General features: G+C 40.4%; 1 protein-coding gene across 2 annotated transcripts in view; it reads left to right on the top strand.

Annotated features, from left to right (window-relative positions):
• vps50 (VPS50 EARP/GARPII complex subunit) overlaps positions 1 to 25,371 on the top strand; it is a 258,290-nt gene that overhangs the window by 47,053 nt on the left and 185,866 nt on the right. For both annotated transcript variants that reach the window (XM_063014101.1, XM_063014109.1), the window contains exons 6-9: positions 5,950 to 6,020; positions 7,971 to 8,088; positions 8,180 to 8,215; positions 10,468 to 10,550. In XM_063014101.1, the coding sequence (XP_062870171.1) occupies positions 5,950 to 6,020; positions 7,971 to 8,088; positions 8,180 to 8,215; positions 10,468 to 10,550 (308 nt within the window). The remainder of the gene's footprint in view (positions 1 to 5,949; positions 6,021 to 7,970; positions 8,089 to 8,179; positions 8,216 to 10,467; positions 10,551 to 25,371) is intronic.

Below are 25,371 nucleotides of genomic sequence, written 5' to 3'. Positions count from 1 at the left end.
CTGCATCCAAGCATTACATCACCAAGCGCAATGCAAAGCGTCGGTTACAGTGGTGTAAAGCACGCCGCCACTGGACTCTAGAGCAGTGGAGATGTGTTCTCTGAAGTGACGAATCACGCTTCTCCGTCTGGCAATCCGATGAACGAGTCTGGGTTTAGCGGTTGCCAGGAGAAAGGTACTTGTCTGACTGCATTGTGCCAAGTGTAAAGTTTGGTGGAGGAGGGATTATGGTGTGGGGTTGTTTTTCAGAAGTTGGGCTCGGCCCCTTAGTTCCAGTGAAAGGAACTCTTAATGCTTCAGCATACTAAGAGATTTTGGACAATTTCATGCTCCCCACTTTGTGGAAACAGTTTGGGGATGGCCCCTTCCTGTTCCAACATGACTGCGCACCAGTGCACAAAGCAAGGTCCATAATGACATGGATGAGCGAGTTTTGTGTGGAAGAACTTGACTAGTCCTGACCTCAACCCGATAGAACACCTTTGGGATGAATTAGAGTGGAGACTGTGAGCCAGGCCTTCTCATCCAACATCAGTGTCTGACCTCACAAATATGCTTCTGGAAGAATGGTCCAAAATTCCCATAAACACACTCCTAAACCTTGTGGAAAGCCTTCCCAGAAGAGTTGAAGCTGTCATAGCTGCAAAGGGTGGGCCAACATCATGTTAAACCCTATGGATTAAGAATGGGACGTCACTCAAGTTCATATGTGTGTGAAGGCAGACGAGTGAATACTTTTGGCAATATAGTGTATGACAGTAGAATAAGCCACAGACATATTAAAAGTCAGTCATACAAAAAATAAACCCATACCGTGAAACTGTCAGAATTTAAAAAAAATACTGTGTGTTGGTCATACCGCCCAGCCCTAGTGCAATGCAGTAACCTGCCCTGGACAGAACACCAATTCCACCACCCGATTTTTGACAAACTGTGCTTAGAAGTTCAGGAAATAGGAAGGAGCAAAAATACTGAGCACCTTTATACACACTTGATTAACCAACACCACAGGCTGTGATTCTAAATGTGATTCAGAATGAGATTGCATTTGAACAAGTGTCATATTGTATTAGTTTCTCCCTGTGCTTTAGAGAGATTTTTCCTCCTACAGCTTATAGGCAGGAGGTAAGTCAGAGCAGATGTTTTATTTTCTGTCCTTCAGATTGATAACAGCATTGCTGCTTTTTCCTTAGCTACTGTATGGCTCAATCTTTTTTAACCTCATGACCACATGTTTTTAAATTATGTTCATTGCAATGTGATCAATACCATTTCGATGTTAAATCCCTCTTTTGTCAAGATACTGAACGAGGATATATGTGTGGAACAAGAAATAGTGCAAACAATTTAATCTTCTGGAAAAAGGGGCACTTCACCTAACAATGTTATTTTCTAATGCCTAGCTGATGCTATGGTGGTGTAGGCTGGTGTGGGACTTTATCTGTAATAAGATTTCCAAAAATGAAAAGAATGAGAAGTCTGTGAAGGATTTTGGCATAAAGTTGGGTGGGAGTCTTACTAGGGTAGGACAAAACTTATTTAAAATTTTCTAAGCCACTATTTCTTCAAAGAGAAGAAATGAAAAACTTTATTTTCTGTTGGATTCAAGTCAAGAGATCTGGATAGACCATGCATAAACATTTAAATTTTTATTTAGAAATCAGTCTTATTTTAATCTGTCTGGGGTTACTGTATTATTACTACCATACAGCTTATTCCAAATATCTAGATGTAGTTTCTTTGCCAGTGTGTTGTTTCCTTTAATGACTTGTAATGCACCAGTACTTTTTGTGGGGAAACGGCTATAAACAGCTTCATATCATGCTGCTTTCTCTTTTGTTCTTTGCTGTAAGCCTGTTGTTTTCAGATCATGCATGCAACCCTTCCTTTTCCAAACATATTGGGCTGAATTATTTTCAAAATCTTCTGGTTTTGCATTTAAACCCACATTTATGTGCTTCTCTAAGAGTTTTTTGGGATGAGCATTTGGAAATAATTGTGTTGGGTTATTATTATTATTTTTTTAATGAACATTTGCTCTGTGGTTCCATGCATTTGTGACTTGTTGATTATTACACCATTTGTACTGAGAGAAATATTTATGGTCTTTGCTATGGCTTTGCAGCTTTCAATCAAGTAATATATATATATTTTTTGTCCCTGAGAACTTTAGGAATCTTCTTTACCATGATTGGTTAATGTTGCATTGATTGTTTTGCTTTTCCCCCCAAAACTTTCTCCTAATCTAGTTTCCAATTCCCCAATTGCAATTGCACACTTCCTCTCTACTGATATTGACCTCCACTCCTAAATGAGGAGAGCCGTGACTAACACATGCCCCCTGTGACGTGTGCAGTAGTCGACTGCAACTTTTCACCTGTATGAGGCGAGTTCATATGTGGATCAGCCTTGTGTATGGAGAGACACACCCTGATTAATGCATTATTTCTCAGCAGGCGCCATCAATCAGCCAGCAGAGGTTGTAATTGCATCACTTATGAGGAATCTCATCCAGCACCCCCCTTGAACAACAGCCAATCATTGTTTGTGTAGGCGCCTAGCCTGACGGGTGGCAGAGCTGAGATTCAAAGTTTGAGATGTCAGCTCTGGTGTGCTAGCGTGTTTTTACCGCAGTGTCACCAAAACTAACAACTTTTATCACAAAACCAAGACCTTTACTACTTTTCTAAAAATTTGCACCAATTATATTTAGATTTTTATTCATTCTTGTTTACGCTCGACTACATATGAATTTGAATACATGAATTTTTCATTGTTTATGTGAATAAGTACAAAGTTCGAAGACATTTTGCATGTAAATTTCAACACATATTAAATTACAAAAACATAATTGGCTGAATAATTCCCCCACTCTGCATGTTTAAGAAAACCAGCCACTATGCTTATGAAAATATGAACACTAGGATTTGTGCTGGAGCTCAGTGCTGCCCTATAACCCATGAGAGAGAATAGAAAAGAGTACATCAGTGCTTCCAAACGCCTCTGATAAAATGAAATAAACTTTTTTCTTTAGGTTGCTTCTCTATTTAGTATTCGTCACAGCAGATCATTCTGGTCTGCATACTTGATTTGGTTGTTTACTGGTTGTTTCCTTTTCTGGTTGTTGCATTAGTAAGAGTGTAGAGAAACCTGGCTCATCCTAGCCTGGTTACCTGTGAGCGGGCCAGCAGAGCAGGCAGTCTGGTTTATTTAGACTGTTCTGGTTCAGCCTAGAGGTGAGTCTTGAAGCCCAGGTGACTGAACACTGGCTACTGCAGCTGCTCTTAAGCTCATGACCCTAATGAACCAGAATATGGGACGCTGAAGCTCCAGGCCGTAGCCAAATCTGTTTACTCTCCGTTAAAGAACTGAAACTGAGCTTTAGCAATTTGAGGCTACTACACACAAGGCTTTGTGTCACTGATTTTAGCAGGGTTGGAATTGCAAAACTCGCAGCCTCCCACAAGGACCTAGTGAGTCACCGAAGCTGTAATCTGGCCCAAACGCCTTTCAAATCTGATTAAAATTGTATTCAATTTGATTAAATACTTTATGATTAATCATGATACTGTGTTGAAACAACACTTACAATGAGTGTGTCATCAGAGCTTAAAATGACACGTGTAAAGACAAAAAGCTGCCAGTATCGTAGAGCATCAATCATCACAACAATTTATACGAAGATTCTTCAAAAAGTTTCTGCACTTTTTTAAACTCTATTTATTAAGAATTTCCAAAACAAATGACATCACTTTTCTACATACTACCCTTCCGATGCACTTTTCCTAGCGTCGTACCAATTTTTTAATGCCATCTGCAAAAAAATGTTTTTGGTTGAGCACGTGGCCACTGATGCACCACCACTGCTTTCACATCATCACATGAAAATCTTCTTCCCCTTAAAGCTTCTTTGAGCGGTCCGAAAAGGTGGAAATCAGATGGTGCTAAATCCGGACTATAAGCATCTCTCTCAGTCTCTCCGACACGACCAATTACTACTCCTCTCACACTCACTGTTTCCAATGAAAATATAAGAGTGTGGAAACTTTTTGAAGATCCCTTGTATATTGGCTAAAAGTCCCTCGACTTTTTAAAGTGTAATGGGGAATTAGAAATGAGTTAACTAGGAGAAAAAAAACTCTCCCCCTTTATTCCGCTATTGAATTCATAATACAAATATTTAAAGGTGTGTGGGTGCTGCAGCGGTCTAACACCCTAGCTCACTATCGCTGAGATCTCAAGTTCTCGTGTTCGAATCTCAGCTCTGCTGAATCCCGATCGGTCTGCCTGCCCATACAGACTCGATTGGTTTTGTCTGAGGGAGAGCAGACCGACAGGATTCCTCATTTCTGCTGGCTGGTTGATGGAGCCTGCACAGAGATGTGGAATAACAGAGATCAGTGTGTGAATCTTCATATTAGATACTGTGTGAGCCTGATTCGGGAAGGTGAAAAGAAGCGGTTGCTACTACACTGGAGGGGGCATGTGTTGAGGACGGTCCTCCTCTGTCAGGGTAGAGGTCTGGAAAAACAAGCTGGGTAATTGGATATGTCTACATTGGGAGAAGAGGGGAAAAAAATACACGAATAGAGTAATAATCTAAAAAAATCTTTAAAGGTTTTGGTATTTTTTCCATGTTGTTTAGATCTTTCATATTCTCTAGTTGGCTTCAGGCAAAGCTTTTAACTCAGTGTGTGCTTTTATCAGGACTACTGCATTGTTTTCTACAGGCCACTGCTAGCAGGGCTATTTTATTTGTTTTTTCCTGTGATGGTGGGCATTAAAAAGCTTTGTGTGCGTTCCCTCTGTGAAATCGATTTTCTCTGTTTTCTACTGCCAAATAATTGTTCAACATGACAGAGTGATGATGCTCCTTCTGTAAAGGCTGGCACTGTGGCTGAAGGTTGTATCTGACTTCCTCAGTGTGTCTTTATCTCAAGCTCTAACAGCTGTGTTTTTTAAATACCAGGAAAGAGGAGGGGGGTTTAATCCTTAAATTCCACTGAGCAATTAGTTCCGAAAATGTGAACTGGGCTCAGGGATGTTTTCCTGCAGTACAATGTCAGCGTCAGTTCTAGGTAGTAGAGCTCATGGGCTTAATGAAAGCTTTTTGCCTGTTACCTGCTGCTTTTTGTAGACGACTCATTGGAAGACGCAGCTAGCATTGTACCTGGCTTTGATAAAGAAACAATGTATCATACAGCTCAGCTTTTGTTTTACACTGGGCTTCAATAAAATTCTTTTACATGGGCACAAGAGCTTTAACAACGACCAGTTTGCTTTAATGTGTTCAGTGTAATCAGGTAAAAGTGCAAACTGCAAAAATTATGCACATTAAATATTCAGCAGTCTGATGATAAGGAGACTTCTGAGTCAGTTAGAATTCATAGTTCTAGGACAGCAGTTAACTTTCCACTGGTGAAGTAGATCTGTGTGTCGACTTTACACTATTCGGGTGGCACGGTGGCTCGGTGAGTAGCACTGTCTCCTCACAGCTAGAAGGTCCTGAGTTTCATTCCCATGTGAAGCGGTCCAGGTCCTTTCTGTGTGGAGTTTGCATGTTCCCCCCGTGTCTGTGTGGGTTTCCTCTGGAAGCGCCGATTTTCTCCCACAGTCCAAAGACATGCAAGTGAGGTGAATTAGAGATACAAAATTGTCCATGACTTGTCCATTGTCTTTTCAAAAACCTTTAAAATCTATTTGATTAAGTTGGTAGATCAGAAAATACTGGTGCACCACTTTTTATGTCATGAAATATTGTACATATGAACTTGCTTATATAAACATGGTCTACATAAATTATCCATAAGCATGCCGTTTTAAACATTTTGACAAACTGACCAAAAATGCAAGTGTGGCCAAAACACAGAAATTTTTTTTGGATGTGTTTAAGTCTGTGTGAGCGAGGCTTTGTTCTAGTTGTTAGTTAATCCTTGGTGTATTTTTCAGGAACTGGAGAGAGTTACGTCACTCCAGACCAACCTGCATCTGGCTGCTGTCATCTGCACCAACTCTAGGAGGTCAGGCATCTTGTTTTCTCTGTCTGTAAATTGTCCTTTTCTCATTGGCTGCTGACATATTACCAAAAGTTTCGGTTCTAGGACTGTGTTCTACTCCACAATACAAAACAAAACAAAAACAAGTTCAAATAGATCCAGCTGATCTTGGTTTAAGTTAATTTCCCACCAACAGATAAACAAACTAAGGTGCAAATAATGAAAATGAGATCAGCTGGATGTGTACCTATGACACAGCCGATTTTGTAATATTTTAGGAAGCTAGAATAATTGTGTAAAAGAACTCAAATAAGTATGAGCAAAACAAACAAGCATGTTTAATTACATTTCAGAAAAAGAACAGATAATGGCAGACAATGAGTCACGCTGTGAATTATGATGTCACAGCGCAAGTGTGCAGTGTGTACTTTCAGTTAGAAACAAAACACAGCAGCATGAAAGGAGCTGCAGCAATTCTCCCATATTCGTCATATGCCTGGGATGTGGGATAGGGTGGTCAGCCTTTTCGCACAAAGAAAAACAACCAAGCCCAAGTGATATTTAGCAGAAACTTGCATCCAGTCTGCCGAAAGCATGTGGAAAAATGTGTTCTGGTCTGACGAGACCAAGGTTGAACTATTTGGCTGTAATTCCAAAAGGTAAATACTGCGCATCATCAGAAGAACCCTGATGTGCACACAGTGAAGCATGGTGGTGGCAGCGTTATGTTTTGGGTCTGTTTTTCATTGGCTTGAACTGGGGCTTTAGTCAAGATGGATGGCATTTTAAACAGTTTTGATGCAACTGTATCAATTTTTTTTTTTCATTTTTCCCAATTCTCCTCCCAATTTAGTCATATCCAATTACCCGATTGTATTACGCTTTCTCTCTACTGATGCTGATCCCCACTTCTGATTGAGGTGAGCGAGACTGTCACACGCCCCCTCCGACACGTGTGCAGTAGCCGACTGCATCTTTTCACCTGCATGAGGCGAGTTCATATGCGGATCAGCTTTGTGTACGGAGAGTCACAACCTGTCCACCTTATCCCTCGACTAAGGTGCCTTCAACCAGCCAGCAGAGGTTGTAATTTTATCAGTTATGAGGTCCCTCTCCGGCTTCCCGCCCTGTATGAACAACAAGCCAATCTTTGTTCATATAGTCGTCCAGCCCAGTCGGAAGAAGGTCCAGTTGAATCATTTTGACACAAAACCATTAGGCCTCTGGTAAAAAGCTAAAGATGAAAAGGAATTTCACCTTTCAGCACAGCAATGCCTCTAAGCATATCTCCACATCAACAAATGAATGGTGTCACCTAGGGATGTAACGATTCACCACAATACAGTTAATAACCGATTCAAAAATTCCACGATTCAAATCGATGTAAAATGAATCGATATTCACTTTAAACAGCAGAGGGCACTGGCGCTATACACCTCGCCTTGTTGAACGTCAATGGCGCTATAAGCCTGGTTGCCAAATTCGGGGATTTTCAGCCAAATTGGGCTTAATTCAAAATTGTTTTGCATAGTTTGTACTTACCTCAGAAATAAAAGGGCATTCATTATTTAGATAAATAAAAGATAATCACAAATACAGTATTTTATTTTCTTGTTTTAAGAAAAGTAATAAAAGGAAAAAATCGTGTCGTGAACCCAGTATCGTGAATCACATCGCATCGTTGGTAGAGTGTATCGTTACATCCCTAGTGTCACTAGAAGAGGTTTTCCCCTCTGAAAGGTTTCTGTTTGTTTTTTCAATTAAATAGTGCAGATTACAGTATAGATCAGATAATAGATGAAAAAAGTTCTTGGTCTCATTTGTTTACATCACAAAAACCTGGCATTGCAACAGAGGTGTGTATACTTTTTATGTCTGCTGTATGTAATTTCATTTAGTTTGTATTGGGACTTTTAATTAAGCACAAACTAGCACTGCAGAACTATAGAAAAAAAAAAAGTTTTTTGTTTGCAGGCATCTTGCTTTCGCTAAAGAAGGCTTCACCCAAGCGAGTCTCGGGCTCCTGGCCAACCAGAGACGCAGGCAGCTGTTAACAGGATTGTTAAAATCTTTGAGGACCATAAAGACACTGGTAATCACTGCACTAGAGACTAAATATGAGGAGTGTGCAGGAGTGTAAGTAAATAAAAAATGACTCTCTTTTTCTTCCCCCCCCAACACAGCAAAGAACAGATGTTAGGCTAAGCGAGATGCTGGAGGTGAGTTTGATGCAAGCTATCTGTCTGTCTGCCTGTCTGTAGTTTAGAGTTTTTAGCAAAGTTATTGTTGCTATGCAGATATCGTCATGCTTTACAAACTTTTTGACTCTTAATTAATTATTGGTCTTATAAAACTAGTGGGGGTGGCACGCTGGTTCATTGGCTAGCACTGTCGCCTCACAGCAAGAAGGTCCTGGGTTCGATTCCCAGTTGGAGCTGTCCGGGTCCTTTCTGTGTAGTTTGCATGTCCGTGTGGGTTTTCTTTGGGAGCTCCGGTTTCCTCCCACAGTCCAAAGACATGCAAGTGAGGTGAATTGGAGATACAAAATTGTCCATGACTGTGTTTGACATTAAAAACTTGAACTAATGAATTTTGAGTAACCAGTAATAACCCGTCCTGTCATGAATGTAACCAAAGTGTGTAAAACCTGACGTTAAAATCCTAATAAATAAATAAAATTCTAATAAATAAATAAATTAAAACTAGTGTTTAATAACAGCTCCAGTAACATAAATATTAATAATAAAGCATGATAATTAAACATAAAATAATTAAATAACTATTACTAATTATAATAGTATATTAATAATATATAAACAGTATATTATAAAATACGCCATCAGCTTTTTTTATCCAGTTGGTAAAATAAAATTTTTCTTACAAAAGATTCCAGCATTTCTTGACCCATGAGGTTTGCTTGACTTTTTTTATGCTTTTTTGCTTGTTTGAAGAGGTACAACCGGCACTGAGCTTTACACATGTAAAACCTGACAACCTCAGTGGTGTTAAAATCCACACAGGGAATTCCCATTCACTTACAAGGCTCACCCAAAACTTGATAAGCACAGGTACATATTGTCTGGATTTGAGTATCTGTCCCTATATACACCGATCTGGCATAACATTATGAATACCTTCCTAATACAGTAGACCCTTGACTTACGAATTTAATTGGTTCTAAAGGGCTGTTCTCAAGTCAAAATGTTCCTAAGTTAAACCTATTTTTCCCATAAGAAATAATGTAAATTTAATTAATCTGTGCCAGCCCTCCCAACCCCCCCCCCCCCCCCTTACCTAACCCTTCTAATGTCTTAAATAGTCTTTCTTGTTATAAATACAAGTATATTTCCCTTAAATCTTAAATTATAGAATAGACATTACTGTAATAAACAATAATAAACAACAATACACAGTGGTACTGTACATAAAACACACACCACATTTCAGTACAGTACGTGTGCTGTACTATAGATCATAATACATTTTCTTTTTTTTTTTTTCAATAGTAATAGATTTTTTCATTTTCTCACCATTACGCTTTCTCTGCACCTTCTTTGGGGCCATTTTGATATTGAATTTTACTAAATATAAAGAAAACACCAGAAAAAACACCGTCCGCTGTCCGAATGTTTGCTCACTATATATATTTATAGAGAGAGAGAAAGAGAGAGACGGTCGGAGTGAACTTGTTTGTGACGTCATGTGTTTCGTTTGCGTGCAAGTTTCGGTTCGTAAGCCAAAATTTGTTTGTACGTTAAGTTGAAAAAAATCGCTCGTAACCCAAAATGTTCGTATGGTAAACGGTTCATGAGTCAAGGGTCTACTGTATTGTGTTGGTCCCCCTTTTGCTGCCAAAACAGCCCTGATCCGTCGAGGCATAGAGTCTGACACCTTTCTGTCAGAACCAGCATTAACTTCTTCAGCAATTTGAGCTACAGAAGCTCGTCTGATGGATCAAACCACACGGGCCAGCCTTCACTCCCCACGTGCATCAATGAGCCTCAGCTGCCCATGACCCTGTCGTCGGTTTAACACTGTTTTTTCCTTGGACCACTTTTGATAGATACTGACCACTGCAGACGGGGAACACCCCACAAGAGCTGCCGTTTTGGAGATGCTCTGACCCAGTCGTCTAGCCATCGCAATTTGGCCCTTGTCAAACTCGCTCAAATCCTTACGCTTGCCCATTTTTCCTGCTTCTAACACATCAACTTTGAGGATAAAATGTTTGCTTACTACCTAATATATCCCACCCACTAACAGGTGCCGTGATGAAGAGATAATCAGTGTTATTCTCTTCACCTGTCAGTGGTTATAATGTTATGCCTTGTCAGTGTATGGCTTCTGTAAATAAATAGTCTCAGGTCATTTTCAGTGTATTTATATAGAAAAGCATTCTTTTTACCAAAATGATTTAAACATTATGACTCGCTATTTGGCTGTGCTCTGACATGCTGTTTGCTCTTTGTAGGAGGAAGACTATCCAGGTGCGATCCAGTTGTGCTTGGAATGTCAGAAGGCGGCTAGCACTTTCAAGCACTACAGCTGCATAAGGTATGTGACTCTGTTTGATGGCTGTAGGCAGGAGGCCTGGAGAGGCTCTTTGGATTTAACCTGGCTTTTCCATGCACTAAAATAGCAGCTTCGCTCTTACACAGCTTTTCCTAAACATTTCATTTTTCACAGACTGCTCAGAAAATCGTATTTCATTCTATTTTGAGCTTAGACGCTCTACAGGATTGATGTGTTTTGGTTCAGGTGCGTTTAACCTTTCAAACTCCACACAGACCTGTCAGCAGGCCTCTTTTATATAACAGCGTGTCTGAGAACAATGTGTTGCATGTAGACAATGATGTAGCGCTTTATGGCTTTTTCACGTTAACATACTTTACTATTTATATAAGATAATAGGAAAGTAATAAATACAAATGTAGCTCAGTATGTGTATTTTGTTTTTCTTAAACCTGTTTTGCTCAATGTGGAGATATCGTATATTAAACTTTCTTACATTTAGAATTGTAATTATGCAACTCATTACACCCAATTAACAATTTAATACATTTAATGAATAAAAAATATAATCAGGAGCCGCTTAGGTGACGCAGCAGTAAAAACACACGCTGCAACCAGAGCTGGGATCTCGACTACATCGTATTGAATCTCAGCTCTGCCTTGCCGGCTGAGGCTGAGCGGCCACATGAACAACGAACGACCTCTGCTGGCTGATTAGAGGCGCCTACACAGAGATGAGGAAAGAGTGCTCTTAGGGTGTGTCTCTCCGTACACAACGCTAGGTGGCACAACACTCGTCAATGTGTGGGTGATAAGATGCATACGGCATGCTGCCCACATGTCGGAGGGGGCGTGGGTTAGCTTCGATCAGAGCAGGGATCGGCGTAGGCGGAGAGAAAGCATGATGCAATTGGGCAATTGGACACGCTAAAAGGGGAGACAAAGGGGAGAAAAAATATATAATCAGTAGAGATGTTCATTTTACTAAAATAGACAAATTTACATACTATTTTTTCCTCTTTCTGCTGCACCTGTATTTTTCTGCCATAGCAGATTATTCTGGTCCACATACACAAACCCCACCTCTGCCAGGTTGCAACTGTTGAGCCCTTAACCTTTATTTGCTTGGACTGTATACTGTTATGCCAAGTTCACACTACACGACTCTCCAAGTCGTCAGGTCGCTGTACAGTTCACACTACACGACTGGATCTCTTGTAATCAGGAGTCTTTCAAGTCAGTGTGGCTTTCACACTACACGACTGATCTGCAATAGGGGGTTTCACACTACACCATCTATCACCAACTGGAATCGCAGACGAGCTTCTCTGGTCTCCCAGACTACGTTTTGTCACGAAAACAAATGCAAGAAGTGAAGAGGGGTTTAATGATACCACGTCCAAAAATGCACGTCAACAAATATCGTGCGATCAAAGTTTGTTCGCTGATGTGCAGCGTTAAAGCAAAGAGGAAAATAAATGAATGAGTGGATTTGGCTACCGAACAGTATGGATTGTTCTATAGTGAGTTGGAGGTTGATAAATATTTTTTGCAATGCAGCAGTGGTGTTATGTTTTGTAGAGAATGATACGGTCAGAAATACTGTAAAACTTGTGTGTGTACCAATGTATTCTGATATAAACTATATTATGCCCCTGTCCTACCTTTTTACACCTCCTCCCCTGTGTTTCCCTCACATTGTATCTTGCCTTCTCATTGGCTGTTCAACATAGCACTCATTGCCAGTTGTGCGACTCTGATCCAGATATTTCATAAGCTAGATATCTCTCTTCGGTTGAGCTGCTCGGATCGAGTTGTTGAGTAGTTCACACATAGCGACTGAGAGCCTAGGTTTTTTTCCCCTTGTTTACCCACTTTAGCGCATCCAATTTCTACCCGTCAATCATCCTTTCACTTATGCTGGTCCCTGCTCCTGATTGGGGAGGACGAGGCTGCTCCACGCCCCTTCCAACACATGCACAGCAAGCGAACAACTTATCACCTACACTTCACGAGTGCAGTGCAGTACAGCGCTGTGTACGGAGAGCCACACCCCTTTACCGCACTCCTTTCCCATCTCCGTGCAGGCGCCACCAACCAGCCAGCAGAGGTCGTAATCGCACTAGTCTGAAAGAGAGTCCCCATCCGGCTTAAACCCGCCACACCTATCTTGAACAACAGGCCAATCGTTGTTCATGTGGCTGCTCAGCCTCAGCCGGCAGGCAGAGCCGAGATTCGATACGATGTATTCGAGATCTCAGCTCTGGTGAACAGCGTGTGTTTTTACCGCTGCGCCACCTGAGCGGCGAGACCCGAGTTTTGATCGGCAAGCGAACGGCGAGTTGCTCCCGAGCCGGCAAATCTAGCGTCGACCAGTCGGCGAGCGAAAATCAGGGCAAGAATTGTGTAGTGTGAACTAGGCATAAGTCGCTTTGGATAAATGCCAAAAATATAAATCTACCTAATTTGGCAATCTTCACTTTAAATGCCCTTCCTAATGCACTCCTTCTAATTTTTTTATTCAGTCCTGGGACGGCACTGACAGAGCAGGCAGGTCCACCCCCCAATGGCTAGCCCTTTGGGAGGTAAAACAATAAATGAGTTCCAAATAAATCTACATTTTGTTTCCGAGTGTGGCAGAGAGAGTGACGTGTCCTTAACCTGTATTACTTCAGGTGGTTATGAGAACTTCTCTTCAAATAATAGGAAGATTTTCAATATTAACTATAAAAAGCATGTATTTTTTTTTCTAAATTTCTAATTTTTAGTTTTAGTTCTAATTAAATGCAGTTTTAGGTGAAAAAATGTGGAAATCACATAAGCATAATGGGTTAGGTGTGCACCACTTTGCTGAGAGACAGGTCACCCTGAACTAAGAAATGGAACAGATGGCTTTAAAGTTGGTATGGAAATACATGCGTTTAAACACAGATTGTATTAACTTTGCTTTGACAACAAGAGAGCTGATGAATTTCTGATGACTGTTTAATGTTAGTTAACTGTAACACAAAGTTAAAGGTGAGTTGAGTAGAGCTTCTGTAAATAATACATTTAGATGTTTATCTATGGCTATTTTCTGCCTGTTTCTGTGACTTTGAAACTGTGAATCATGCTCTGTATTCTTTATTAATAGTTGCTTAAAAGCATTCTGACTGCCTAGTTCTCCAGTTCTGCATTTTATTGCCCTTCAAAGCACTTAGTCTGATAACATTCTCCTTTTGCACCAAGAATGCACATTATCTGCTAAAATGCATCGGAAATGATAGAGCACAGTAAAATAATACATTACAAATGTTTTGATATTTGCTCTTGTTTTCCTTATAAGGACGAAGGCTTGAGCTGAATACGCTGTACAGCCTCATCAGTGGGAACAAGAGGTTCTGCTAGGGCTTTCTGATCAATAAGCCAGTATGTGCACTAATGGGGTGGTCATTATTTCATTAGGACCTTCTGGGAGCAGGCTGCCAAAAGGGTGCTCTCGGATACACATGTGAACATGCACACATACTGTCTGATGCTTCAGTTTCCTGTATTTTTAACCCTCAGTGCTATTACATATGGGCATTTGCACCTTTTTGTTATTCGACTCACCTTAATACAAATAATCTAAAAACAAAACAGTAGGATTTAACATACATCGATCAGCCATAATATTAAAACCACCTCCTTGTTTCTACACTCACTGTCCATTTTATCAGCTCCACTTACCATATAGAAGCACTTTGTAGTTCTACAATTACTGACTGTAGTCTATCTGTTTCTCTACATACTTTTTTAGCCTGCTTTCACCCTGTTCTTCAGTGGTCAGGACCACCACAGAGCAGGTATTATTTAGGTGGTGGATCATTCTCAGCACTGCAGTAACAATGACATGGTGGTGGTGTGTTAGTGTGTGTTGTACTGGTATGAGTGGATCAGACACAGCAGCGCTGCTGGAGTTTTTAAATACCGTGTCCACTTACTGTCCACTCTATTAGACACTCCTACCTAGTTGGTGCACCTTGTAGATATAAAGTCAGAGACGATCGCTCATCTATTGCTGCTGTTTGAGTTGGTCATCTTCTAGACCTTCATCAGTGGTCACATATTTTAGATTGGTGGACTATTCTCAGTCCAGCAGTGATGGTAAGTTGTTTAAAAACTCCATCAGCGCTGCTGTGTCTTATCCACTCATACCAGCACAACACACACTAACACACCACCACCATGTCAGTGTTACTGCAGTGCTGAGAATGATCCACCACCCAAATAAGACCTACTCTGTAGTGGTCTGGGGAGAGTCCTGACCATTAAAGAACAGCATGAAAGGGGGCTAACAAAGCATGCAGAGAAACAGATGAACTACAGTCAGTAATTGTAGAACTACAAAGTGCTCCTATATGGTAAGTGGAGCTGATAAAATGGACAGTGAGTGTAGAAACAAGGAGGGGGTCATAATGTTATGGTTGATCGGTGTGGGTCACATATAGAGCCACGAGATTTCATTTTACAGTATATAATCTCTACTTTTCTGTCTGTTTCAAAGTGCACATATCATTTGTTTGTTTGTGTTTTGCAAAATGACATTTTAACTGATTAAGCTAGCCTAAAAGTCCTCAATATAAGATGACCCATTCCTACCCCTCTTGCAGGTATAATAACATAATTTGTAAGATTTTGGAGTGTGTCTGTGAAATTTGTGCCCATTCAGTCAAAGAAAGCACAAGAAGCTCCAAAGACATGCAAGTGAGGGGAATTGGAGATACAAATTTGTCCATGACTGTGTTTGATATTAAACTTGTGAACTGAAGAATCTTGTGTAACTACCATTTCTGTCATGAATGTAACCAAAGTGAGTAAAACATTTAAATCCTAATAAATAAATAAAATAAAATAAAATGTATGGACCTGGCTTTGTGCACGGGTACAGTTATGTTTGAACAGGACAGGACAGGGCCTTCCCCAACTGTTTCCACAACGTCAGGAGCATGTAATTCACTTTATATAACTGATGTTATATACCTGTTAGCAATGGGTGCAGTTGAAACACATGGGTTATATACAATATATGATACATGGTGGAACTCCAGGTATATGTAATTTTAAAACTGTGTTAAAAGCTTGTTCTTACTTTAGTCCTTGTTGGAAGGAACTGAGTGCAGTAGTAGACTACAAATTTGTTAAGCAGACTCAGATAGAGTTAGAGCTGCTTTCCAGGATGTGTAACACGGCTCAGCTGCTAAATTAGTTCAGCATTAAGCCATGTTGGAGCCGTGTCCTTCTGCATTGCCATTTTTGTCAGCAGAGGGGGCACAGAGGTTCAGATGTGTCGCTTCCATTAGCATTAATGAGCTTCAGGTTGGAGTGTCTCTCTCTCTCTCTCTCTCTCTCTCTCTCTCTCTCTCTCTCTCTCTCTCTCTCTCTCTCTCATGATTTGTCTTTCAAGGACTCTCTGGCAAGCTTGGTTTTCTCTGGAACCGTGATATCAGACTTGCTACTGTCCAGTTTTCTGCTGTAGTGGGATGCCAGCACACTTTATCGACTTTCTGGTAACTCGCCTGGTGTCTTGATATTTTGTGGGCCTCGGTAGGGAACCGTTTGGGAAGAACAAATTGCTCCTGAGGTGCTGTGATGTCCCCTATGCTGAGCGAACTTCGGCTATAAATCCACAGAGCTTGGTTGTGCTGCATGTTTATTGCTGCTCTGGCTGGTGTTTAAGGTTCCCTGTTTTTCCTTTTTTCCAAAACTTGGTTGTTGCAAACTGCAGAGCAGCCTGTCATATTGTGACAATCAGCTATTCCTCTTTTATCCACTTTCTTTGTTGTGGGCTGTGAATGTGTTATGTTTTTTATTGGTTTTATTTTTTTCTATTGTTTTGGCCATCTAATTTGTGATTACTTGTTTTTGTTTGCGGCTTTTTAGCTCAGTATTGTTCTTTCTTGGACATGGGTATTTTATTTTTATTCTTGCAGGTGTGGGACTATACCTCACACTTCACTCATGACTAGCGCCGTACTACATTCACGGCAAAATGTGCTTAATTTCACGGACCTCGTTTTTTTAAAATCGCAGATTTCACAGATTATTAAAGGAAAGTGCCACATTACATTGAATAATTATGTCTATGTATTGGCACATCATCCTCTGCGTCCACATAATTGGTTGGGAGTTTTCCATACTCCTTACCTGAGTCGTGTTTTTAGCTGCTTTAGACTTCAACATCTTGGACATTTTGTCTAACCGATTTAGAGTTTGCTGAGTTTATAAAGAAAGAAATAAACTGTACAAAGACAAACTATCGGGCTTGTTCTTTTGAGGCGCAGCACAGACTACAGAGAGATGATCACGTGTGTAGAGACACACACTTTTCCATTGATTATGGAATCCTAAAAGAAACAAAATGCACTCAATACATAAGGCAAGGTAAGTTTATTTGTATAGCACCTTTCATACACAGTGGCAATTCAAAGTGCTTTACATAAAGAAAAAAATTAATTAAAAGCATTAAAACATTCCTGAGATCTAGAACCTCAGAAAGACTTCTTGCAAACATTTAGTTACAATTAAGAGAGCATGAAATTCAAACAAGAGAGATCAAAAATTAAGAACATGAAAAATTAAAAGAAAATATTGTAAAATATACCCTACAATTTGGGAAATACGAAATTAAGACAAGAGAGATAAGCAATTAAAACATGAAAACTAAAAGAAAATATAGTAAAATATACACTACAATTTAGAATGTAAAATTAGAATGTAGAATGTAAACACATACATCAAACAAGGTCAGCACACTACACCCTACATGATTGCTAGGACCGCCACATTTTGAATTTCATGGCAAATTGCATATTACACAGGAAACTGCTCATTTCACGGTCCGTGACGCAATTTTCACGACCACGAATTAGGTAGGGTCTTACTCATGAGGTTTAACTCTCCCAGTTACAGGTTTTTGTTGATTCATTTATTTTATTTCTTGCCATTAACGATTATTACATTCTATTTGACTGTCAGAGCAACTCCAGAGATAACGAGGACTCCAGCACTAACAGCAACGCTGCAGTGATAGAGGTCATGCTAAAATGAAGTGAAGACAATATGGCTCCTAAAAAAATAGTACCGCTCATTTTCATTTACGGTGCGTGAAATGATGTGTGTTATGATGTGCATTTCACAGTTGCTGGTGATTTGCTATATTCATTACCACAGTTTTTATTGTCTGTCTCGGCTTATGCAAAATGCTGTAAAAGTGGGGGACGCTTCTGCATCTTTATAAACAGCTTAAAGCTGGAAAACTCAAAGACATGGCTGAAATGCTCAAAGCTGTTTAAAGGTTGTTGCTGGGGGACTTCTATTTTGTTGCTGTAGTTTATTTCCCTGCTGTGCATCATTCTGGGTGCTTATTAATAAGACTAAATGCCACAAGCTTGAACTGCTGCCACTCAAACCAGCATTAGCTCTGAAATCTAAAGCAGAGAAAGAAGTAAACAAAGGTCTGTTCCATTATAGCCACTACTCCTTCCATTTGTGCTGAATAATGTTAAGGGAATGCTAGGATTAGTGGTATCACATTTATCAACTCTGCATCAAAGTACCGTAAGCTTAAATACAATGTACCAATGTAACATGAGCATTGGTAGTGCTAAATTAATCAATGACAAGCAAAAACCTAATTTTATTTATTTTTATTTTTTTTATTAAAGTCTTTGTGGATGTCTTAGGTCAAGTTTAAGAGAGGCTTTATTGTCATTTTAGCTATATATGAGTAAATATTGTAATAAAACAACATTCCTCCAGGACCAGGGTGCAACAAAGAACACAAGTGCAAACAAGACAATGTACACCGTGCAGATAAACAACAGCACAATAAATAGATTGTAAGCATTCAGTTCAAAACCCATGAAAGCACAGTTGCACCAAAACTGCCATTTGTGTCACTTTGTGAAGTAGCCATCGTCAGACTGAGATTGGGAGATCAAAATCACCATTTTGGTTCAGCAAATCGAAGTTTAATAATACAGTTTGGTTTTACATGCTTCATAATTATAAAATCTAGAAAAAAAACAGGACCTTTATGTACAGAAGGTTTTTTACGTTGTTGGTAATTGGTTTGTTGGTACCTTGCCTGTCAGAGTTGCAGTTAGCAGCTAATACCTATAAACGTATACATTAAAAACCTTCTTTAATCATCTTAATTCAGACTACTGACAGATTATAAATGATGTTGCTACCTTTAAAAAATATGTGGTCGGGTTGGGTGATATTTAAGAATGGGATCATAACTGACAAGCATGTAGCATCCCATCAAAATATAAAAATAAATAAATGATTTTAAAAAGTGGTGGCAGTAATGTTTAACAGCTGGATTACATCAACAAACTGAGCAGAACTAGTTTCTTATTCAGATTGTAGATTTTAAAGTAGTGAGAGGTTCATCACAAGCACAAACTAAAGATGCAGTCTGTATCGTAAGTCTGTATTAATGTAATTTTTGGAAATTCATGAGCAGAGTTCAGGGCGGCAAAGTGGCTTAATGCCGTTCTACTGCCGCTCTACTGCCGTTCTACAGCGAGAAGGTCCTGGGTTTGAATCCCAGATTAAGTGTTCTGGGTCTCTTCTGTGTGTTCTCTTCTTCATGTCTGGGTGGATTTCCTATAGGAGCTCTGGTTTCCTGTCACAGTCCAAAGACATGCAATTAAGGTGAATTGGAGATACAAATTAGCCGTTCCAGTGTTTGACATTAAACTTGAACTGATGAATCTTGTGTAACGAGTAACTACCGTTCCTGTCATGAATGTAACCAAAACATGATGTTAAAATCCTAATAAAATAAATACATAAACAACACAGCTCGGGTGGCACAGCGGTAAAAACACACGCTGGAACCAGAGCTGGGATCTCGAATACATCTGTCGGCTGAGGCTGAACGGCCACATGAACAACGATTGGCCTGTTGTTCAGATATGGGCGGGACTAAGCGAGATGGGGTCTCTCTCTCTCTCTCTCTCTCTCTCATGACTGGTGCAATTACGACCTCTGCTGGCTGATTGGTGGCGCCTGCATAGAGATGAGAAAAGAGTGCTCTCAGGGTGTGTCCTCTCCGTACACAATGCTAAGTTGCACTGCACTCATCAAAGTGTAGGTGATAAGATGCATACGGCATGCTGCCCACATGTCAGAGGGGGCATGGGTTAGCTTCGTTCTCCTCAATCAGAGCAGGGATCGGCATTGGTGGAGAGGAAGCATGATGCAATCTGGGAATTAGACGCGCTAAAAAGGGAGAGAAAGGGGAGAAAATGCATAAAGAAAAAAAAATATATATATACGTATATATATATATATATATATACTGTATATATATGTATATATATATATATATATATATATATATATATATATATATATATATATATATATATATACAGTGGGGTCAAAAAGTATTTAGTCAGCCACTGATTGTGCAGGTTCTCCTACTTAGGAAGATGAGAGAGGTCTGTAATTTTCATCATAGGTACACTTCAACTATGAGAGACAAAATGAGAAAAAAAAAATCCAGGAAATCACATTGTAGGATTTTTAAAGAATTTATTCGTAAATGATGGTGGAAAATAAGTATTTGGTCAATAACAAACAAGCAAGATTTCTGGCTCTCACAGACCTGTAACTTCTTCTTTAAGAAGCTCTTCTGTCCTCCACTCGTTACCTGTATTAATGGCACCTGTTTGACCTCGTTATCTGTATAAAAGACACCTGTCCACAGCCTCAAACAGTCAACCATGGCCAAGACCAAAGAGCTGTCGAAGGACACCAGGAAGAAAATTGTAGACCTGCACCAGGCTGGGAAGAGTGAATCTACAATAGGCAAGCAGGTTGGTGTGAATAAATCAACTGTGGGAACAATTGTAAGAAAATGGAAGACATACAAGACCATTGATAATCTCCCTTGGGGTCAAGATCTCATCCCGTGGGGTTGAAATGATCATGAGAACGGTGAGCAAAAATCCCAGAACTACACAGAGGGACCTGATGAATGACCTGCAGAGAGCTGGGACCAAAGTAACAAAGGCTACCATCAGTAACACACTACGCCGAGAGGGACTCAAATCCTGCAGTGCCAGGCGTGTCCCCCTGCTTAAGCCAGTACATGTCCAGGCCCATCTGAAGTTTGCCAGAGAGCATATGGATGATCCAGAAGAGGATTGGGAGAATATCATGTGGTCAGATAAAACCAAAATGGAACTTTTTGGTAAAAACTCAACTCGTCGTGTTTGGAGGAAGAAGAAGAACCCAAGAACACCATACCTACTGTGAAGCATGGGGGTGGAAACATCATGCTTTGGGGCTGTTTTTCTGCAAAGGGGACAGGACGACTGATCCGTGTTAAGGGAAGAATGAACGGGGCCATGTATCGTGAGATTTTAAGCCAAAACCTCCTTCCATCAGTGAGAGCATTGAAGATGGAACGTGGCTGGGTCTTCCAGCATGACAATTATCCCAAACACACCGCTCGGGCAACGAAGGAGTGGCTCCGTAAAAAGCATTTCAAGGTCCTGGAGTGGCCTAGCCAGTCTCCAGACCTCAACCCCATAGAAAATTTGTGGAGGGAGTTGAAAGTCCGTGTTGCCCAGCGACAGCCCCAAAACATCACTGCTCTAGAGGAGATCTGCATGGAGGAATGGGCCAAAATACCAGCTACAGTGTGTGCAAACCTGGTGAAGACTTACAGGAAACGTTTGACCTCTGTCATTGCCAACAAAGGTTATGTTACAAAGTATTGAGTTGAACTTTTGTTATTGACCAAATACTTATTTTCCACCATAATTTACAAATAAATTCTTTAAAAATCCTACAATGTGATTTCCTGGATTTTTTTTTCTCATTTTGTCTCTCATAGTTGAAGTGTACCTATGATGAAAATTACAGACCTCGCTCATCTTTCTAAGTAGGAGAACTTGCACAATCAGTGGCTGACTAAATACTTTTTGACCCCACTGTATATAAAAACAATACACACACTACAGAGGGGGCAAGTACTTTTTCACAACACTTTAGGTATAGAGTGCTGGATGTGCAGTTGTGTATGAGAACCCACAGCTTCAATCAATTTTCCCCTCATTCAATTCTAATTTGTAGTCCAAAGAGATCCGAGTTCTAATCTGAGCAGCACTCAAGACACAACTAACCTTGTCTGAGGCTGGACAGCTGAATTTCCTATTGAGAGCCTTGGCACTTACTGCGCAATATGCTATGCACTTTCAATTTCTTCACTGCTTGTGCTTCAAACAAGCAATAGGAGTCCTGACCCTCTTGATGTCATGTTTCCTCCTTTAAACACAATGTAAAGCACTAGTCCAAAACTGCGGAGACCCTAATGTCAAGCTGACACTGGCTCAGAGAGCAGTCAAGAGACACAGTTGGTCACTAGGCAGAGAGAGCCGGATGGGAATTCACCTCCTTGACACTGCACAGTGTGTAATCTGGCCAGTATAAAGAAGGAGCTGGCATCTTCGCATGTGCTGAAGTGGTGCGTGCCTTCCCACAGCCCGTTTCAGCCAGCAAGGGTTTCACACAAGCAGCAAAGGTGTCCAGAGTACATAAAATAATTTAAAACTGGATGCAATGGTGCAAAAAGAATAGGGTCATTTCTGACTGCCTGTTGCATAATTACTCAGGGCTAGGTCCTGTCCAAAATACTGTTTTTGGCGAGATAATGGAGTATAATTTTTATGAATTGGTGTGTGTGCTCCATCGTTCTAATTGAAATCAAAGGCATTAGTGCCGTTCTGATGGATGCCAAAAATGTTTTTTTTGTGAATGTGGCCTGAAATTCACTTCAATTTGTACTGCGGTCTCCATTGTGCTTCTAGCTGATGTTCACTTACCTGATGCTTTCTTGGCTTTGGACTAAAAGCCTCACTTTTCGTTTTGTGATCCATGCTCTGATGTCTGTTCTCAGAGATGAACCTGTTTTGAATACCAAGGGTTGTTGTCTTTGTGTAGTTGCAGTTTGTTTTATTTTTTTTGTTTATTTGTGCCGGTAATAGAAAGCTAGATTATCTGTGCATTCAGGTGAAGGATAAAGGTGCTTATAACTAAATGAACGGCCAGCACAGCAGATTTCCAGTCCTGTGAATTTTAAACCTACCACATTGTTATTCAGTCACAACTCCGCTGCTTACCATGGCTTCAGACATCAAATGCATTCACTATTACAGGCAGTCTTAGCTAATCAAATCAAATCACTTTTATTGTCATGTCACGTTAATACAGGTGTGAAAGGTGAGTGAAAAGCTGAGGTGCATAGTCCCTCGCAGTTGTAAATACACATTGAATACAAAATATGCACATTGACTTACATACACTAGCACCACTCGTTCAATGTGTAAGGTTCAAACCCCAGGTGGGGCGGTCTGGGTCCTTTCTGTGTGGAGTTTGCATGTTCTCCCCGTGTCTGCATGGGTTTCCTCTGGGAGATATGGTTTCCTCCCACATTTAAAGACATGCAGTAAGGTGAATTGGAGATACTAAATTGTCCATGACTGTGTTTGATATTAAACTTGTGAACTGATAAATCTTGTGTAACGAGTACTGTTTCTGTCTTGAATTTAACCAATGTGTAAAACATGTATATATTGTTATTTATTTATTTATTTATTAGAATTTTAACAAGTTAAGTTATTAATGTACAGATGTACAAAAATTACAGTATGCTGTACTGTTAGTCCGTGGTAAGGAAAAGGGAATTAGGAATGTAAATTCCTAATTCCTAATTAAAAAAGTATGTAGAGAAACAGATGGACTATATATATATATATATATATATATATATATATATATATATATATATATATATATATATATATATATATATATATATATACAGTGTATCACAAAAGTGAGTACACCCCTCACATTTCTGCAGATATTTAAGTATATCTTTTCATGGGACAACACTGACAAAATGACACTTTGACACAATGAAAAGTACTCTGTGTGCAGCTTATATAACAGTGTACATTTATTCTTCCCTCAAAATAACTCAATATACAGCCATTAATGTCTAAACCACCGGCAACAAAAGTGAGTACACCCCTTAGTGAAAGTTCCTGAAGTGTCAATATTTTGTGTGGCCACCATTATTTCCCAGAACTGCCTTAACTCTCCTGGGCATGGAGTTTACCAGAGCTTCACAGGTTGCCACTGGAATGCTTTTCCACTCCTCCATGACGACATCACGGAGCTGGCGGATATTCGAGACTTTGCGCTCCTCCACCTTCCGCTTGAGGATGCCCCAAAGATGTTCTATTGGGTTTAGGTCTGGAGACATGCTTGGCCAGTCCATCACCTTTACCCTCAGCCTCTTCAATAAAGCAGTGGTCGTGTTAGAGGTGTGTTTGGGGTCATTATCATGCTGGAACACTGCCCTGCGACCCAGTTTCCGGAGGGAGGGGATCATGCTCTGCTTCAGTATTTCACAGTACATATTGGAGTTCATGTGTCCCTCAATGAAATGTAACTCCCCAACACCTGCTGCACTCATGCAGCCCCAGACCATGGCATTCCCACCACCATGCTTGACTGTAGACATGACACACTTATCTTTGTACTCCTCACCTGATTGCCGCCACACATGCTTGAGACCATCTGAACCAAACAAATTAATCTTGGTCTCATCAGACCATAGGACATGGTTCCAGTAATCCATGTCCTTTGTTGACATGTCTTCAGCAAACTGTTTGCGGGCTTTCTTGTGTAGAGACTTCAGAAGAGGCTTCCTTCTGGGGTGACAGCCATGCAGACCAATTTGATGTAGTGTGCGGCGTATGGTCTGAGCACTGACAGGCTGACCCCCCACCTTTTCAATCTCTGCAGCAATGCTGACAGCACTCCTGCGCCTACCTTTCAAAGACAGCAGTTGGATGTGACGCTAAGCACGTGCACTCAGCTTCTTTGGATGACCAATGCGAGGTCTGTTCTGAGTGGACCCTGCTCTTTTAAAACGCTGGATGACCTTGGCCACTGTGCTGCAGCTCAGTTTCAGGGTGTTGGCAATCTTCTTGTAGCCTTGGCCATCTTCATGTAGCGCAACAATTCGTCTTTTAAGATCCTCAGAGAGTTCTTTGCCATGAGGTGCCATGTTGGAACTTTCAGTGACCAGTATGAGAGAGTGTGAGAGCTGTACTACTAAATTGAACACACCTGCTCCCTATGCACACCTGAGACCTAGTAACACTAACGAGTCACATGACATTTTGGAGGGAAAATGACAAGCAGTGCTCAATTTGGACATTTAGGGGTGTAGTCTCTTAGGGGTGTACTCACTTTTGTTGCCGGTGGTTTAGACATTAATGGCTGTATATTGAGTTATTTTGATGGAAGAAAAAATTTACACTGTTATATAAGCTGCACACAGACTACTTTTCATTGTGTCAAAGTGTCATTTTGTCAGTGTTGTCCCATGAAAAGATATACTTAAATATCTGCAGAAATGTGAGGGGTGTACTCACTTTTGTGATACACTGTATATATATATATATATAGTCCATCTGTTTCTCTACATACTTTTTTAACCTGCTTTCACCATGTTCTTCAATGGCCAGGGCCCTCACAGAGCAGGTATTATTTAGGTGGTGGATCATTAAGAGCACTGCAGTGACACTGACATGGTGGTGGTGTGCTAGTGTGTGTTGTGCTGGTATGAGTGGATCAGACACAGCAGCACTGATGGAGTTTTTAAATACTGTGTCCACTCACTGTTCACTCTATTAGACACTCCTACCTAGTTGGTCCACCTTGTCCACATGTAAAGTCAGAGACGATCGCTCATCTATTGCTGCTGTTTGAGTTGGTCATCTTCTAGACCTTCAGCAGTGGTCACAGG

The sequence above is a fragment of the Trichomycterus rosablanca genome, chromosome 2 (genome assembly GCF_030014385.1).
Source record: "Trichomycterus rosablanca isolate fTriRos1 chromosome 2, fTriRos1.hap1, whole genome shotgun sequence".
Taxonomy (NCBI): domain Eukaryota; kingdom Metazoa; phylum Chordata; class Actinopteri; order Siluriformes; family Trichomycteridae; genus Trichomycterus; species Trichomycterus rosablanca.
The sequence above is the reverse complement of the archived record's forward strand: the minus strand, read 5'-3'. Positions and strand labels throughout refer to the sequence as shown.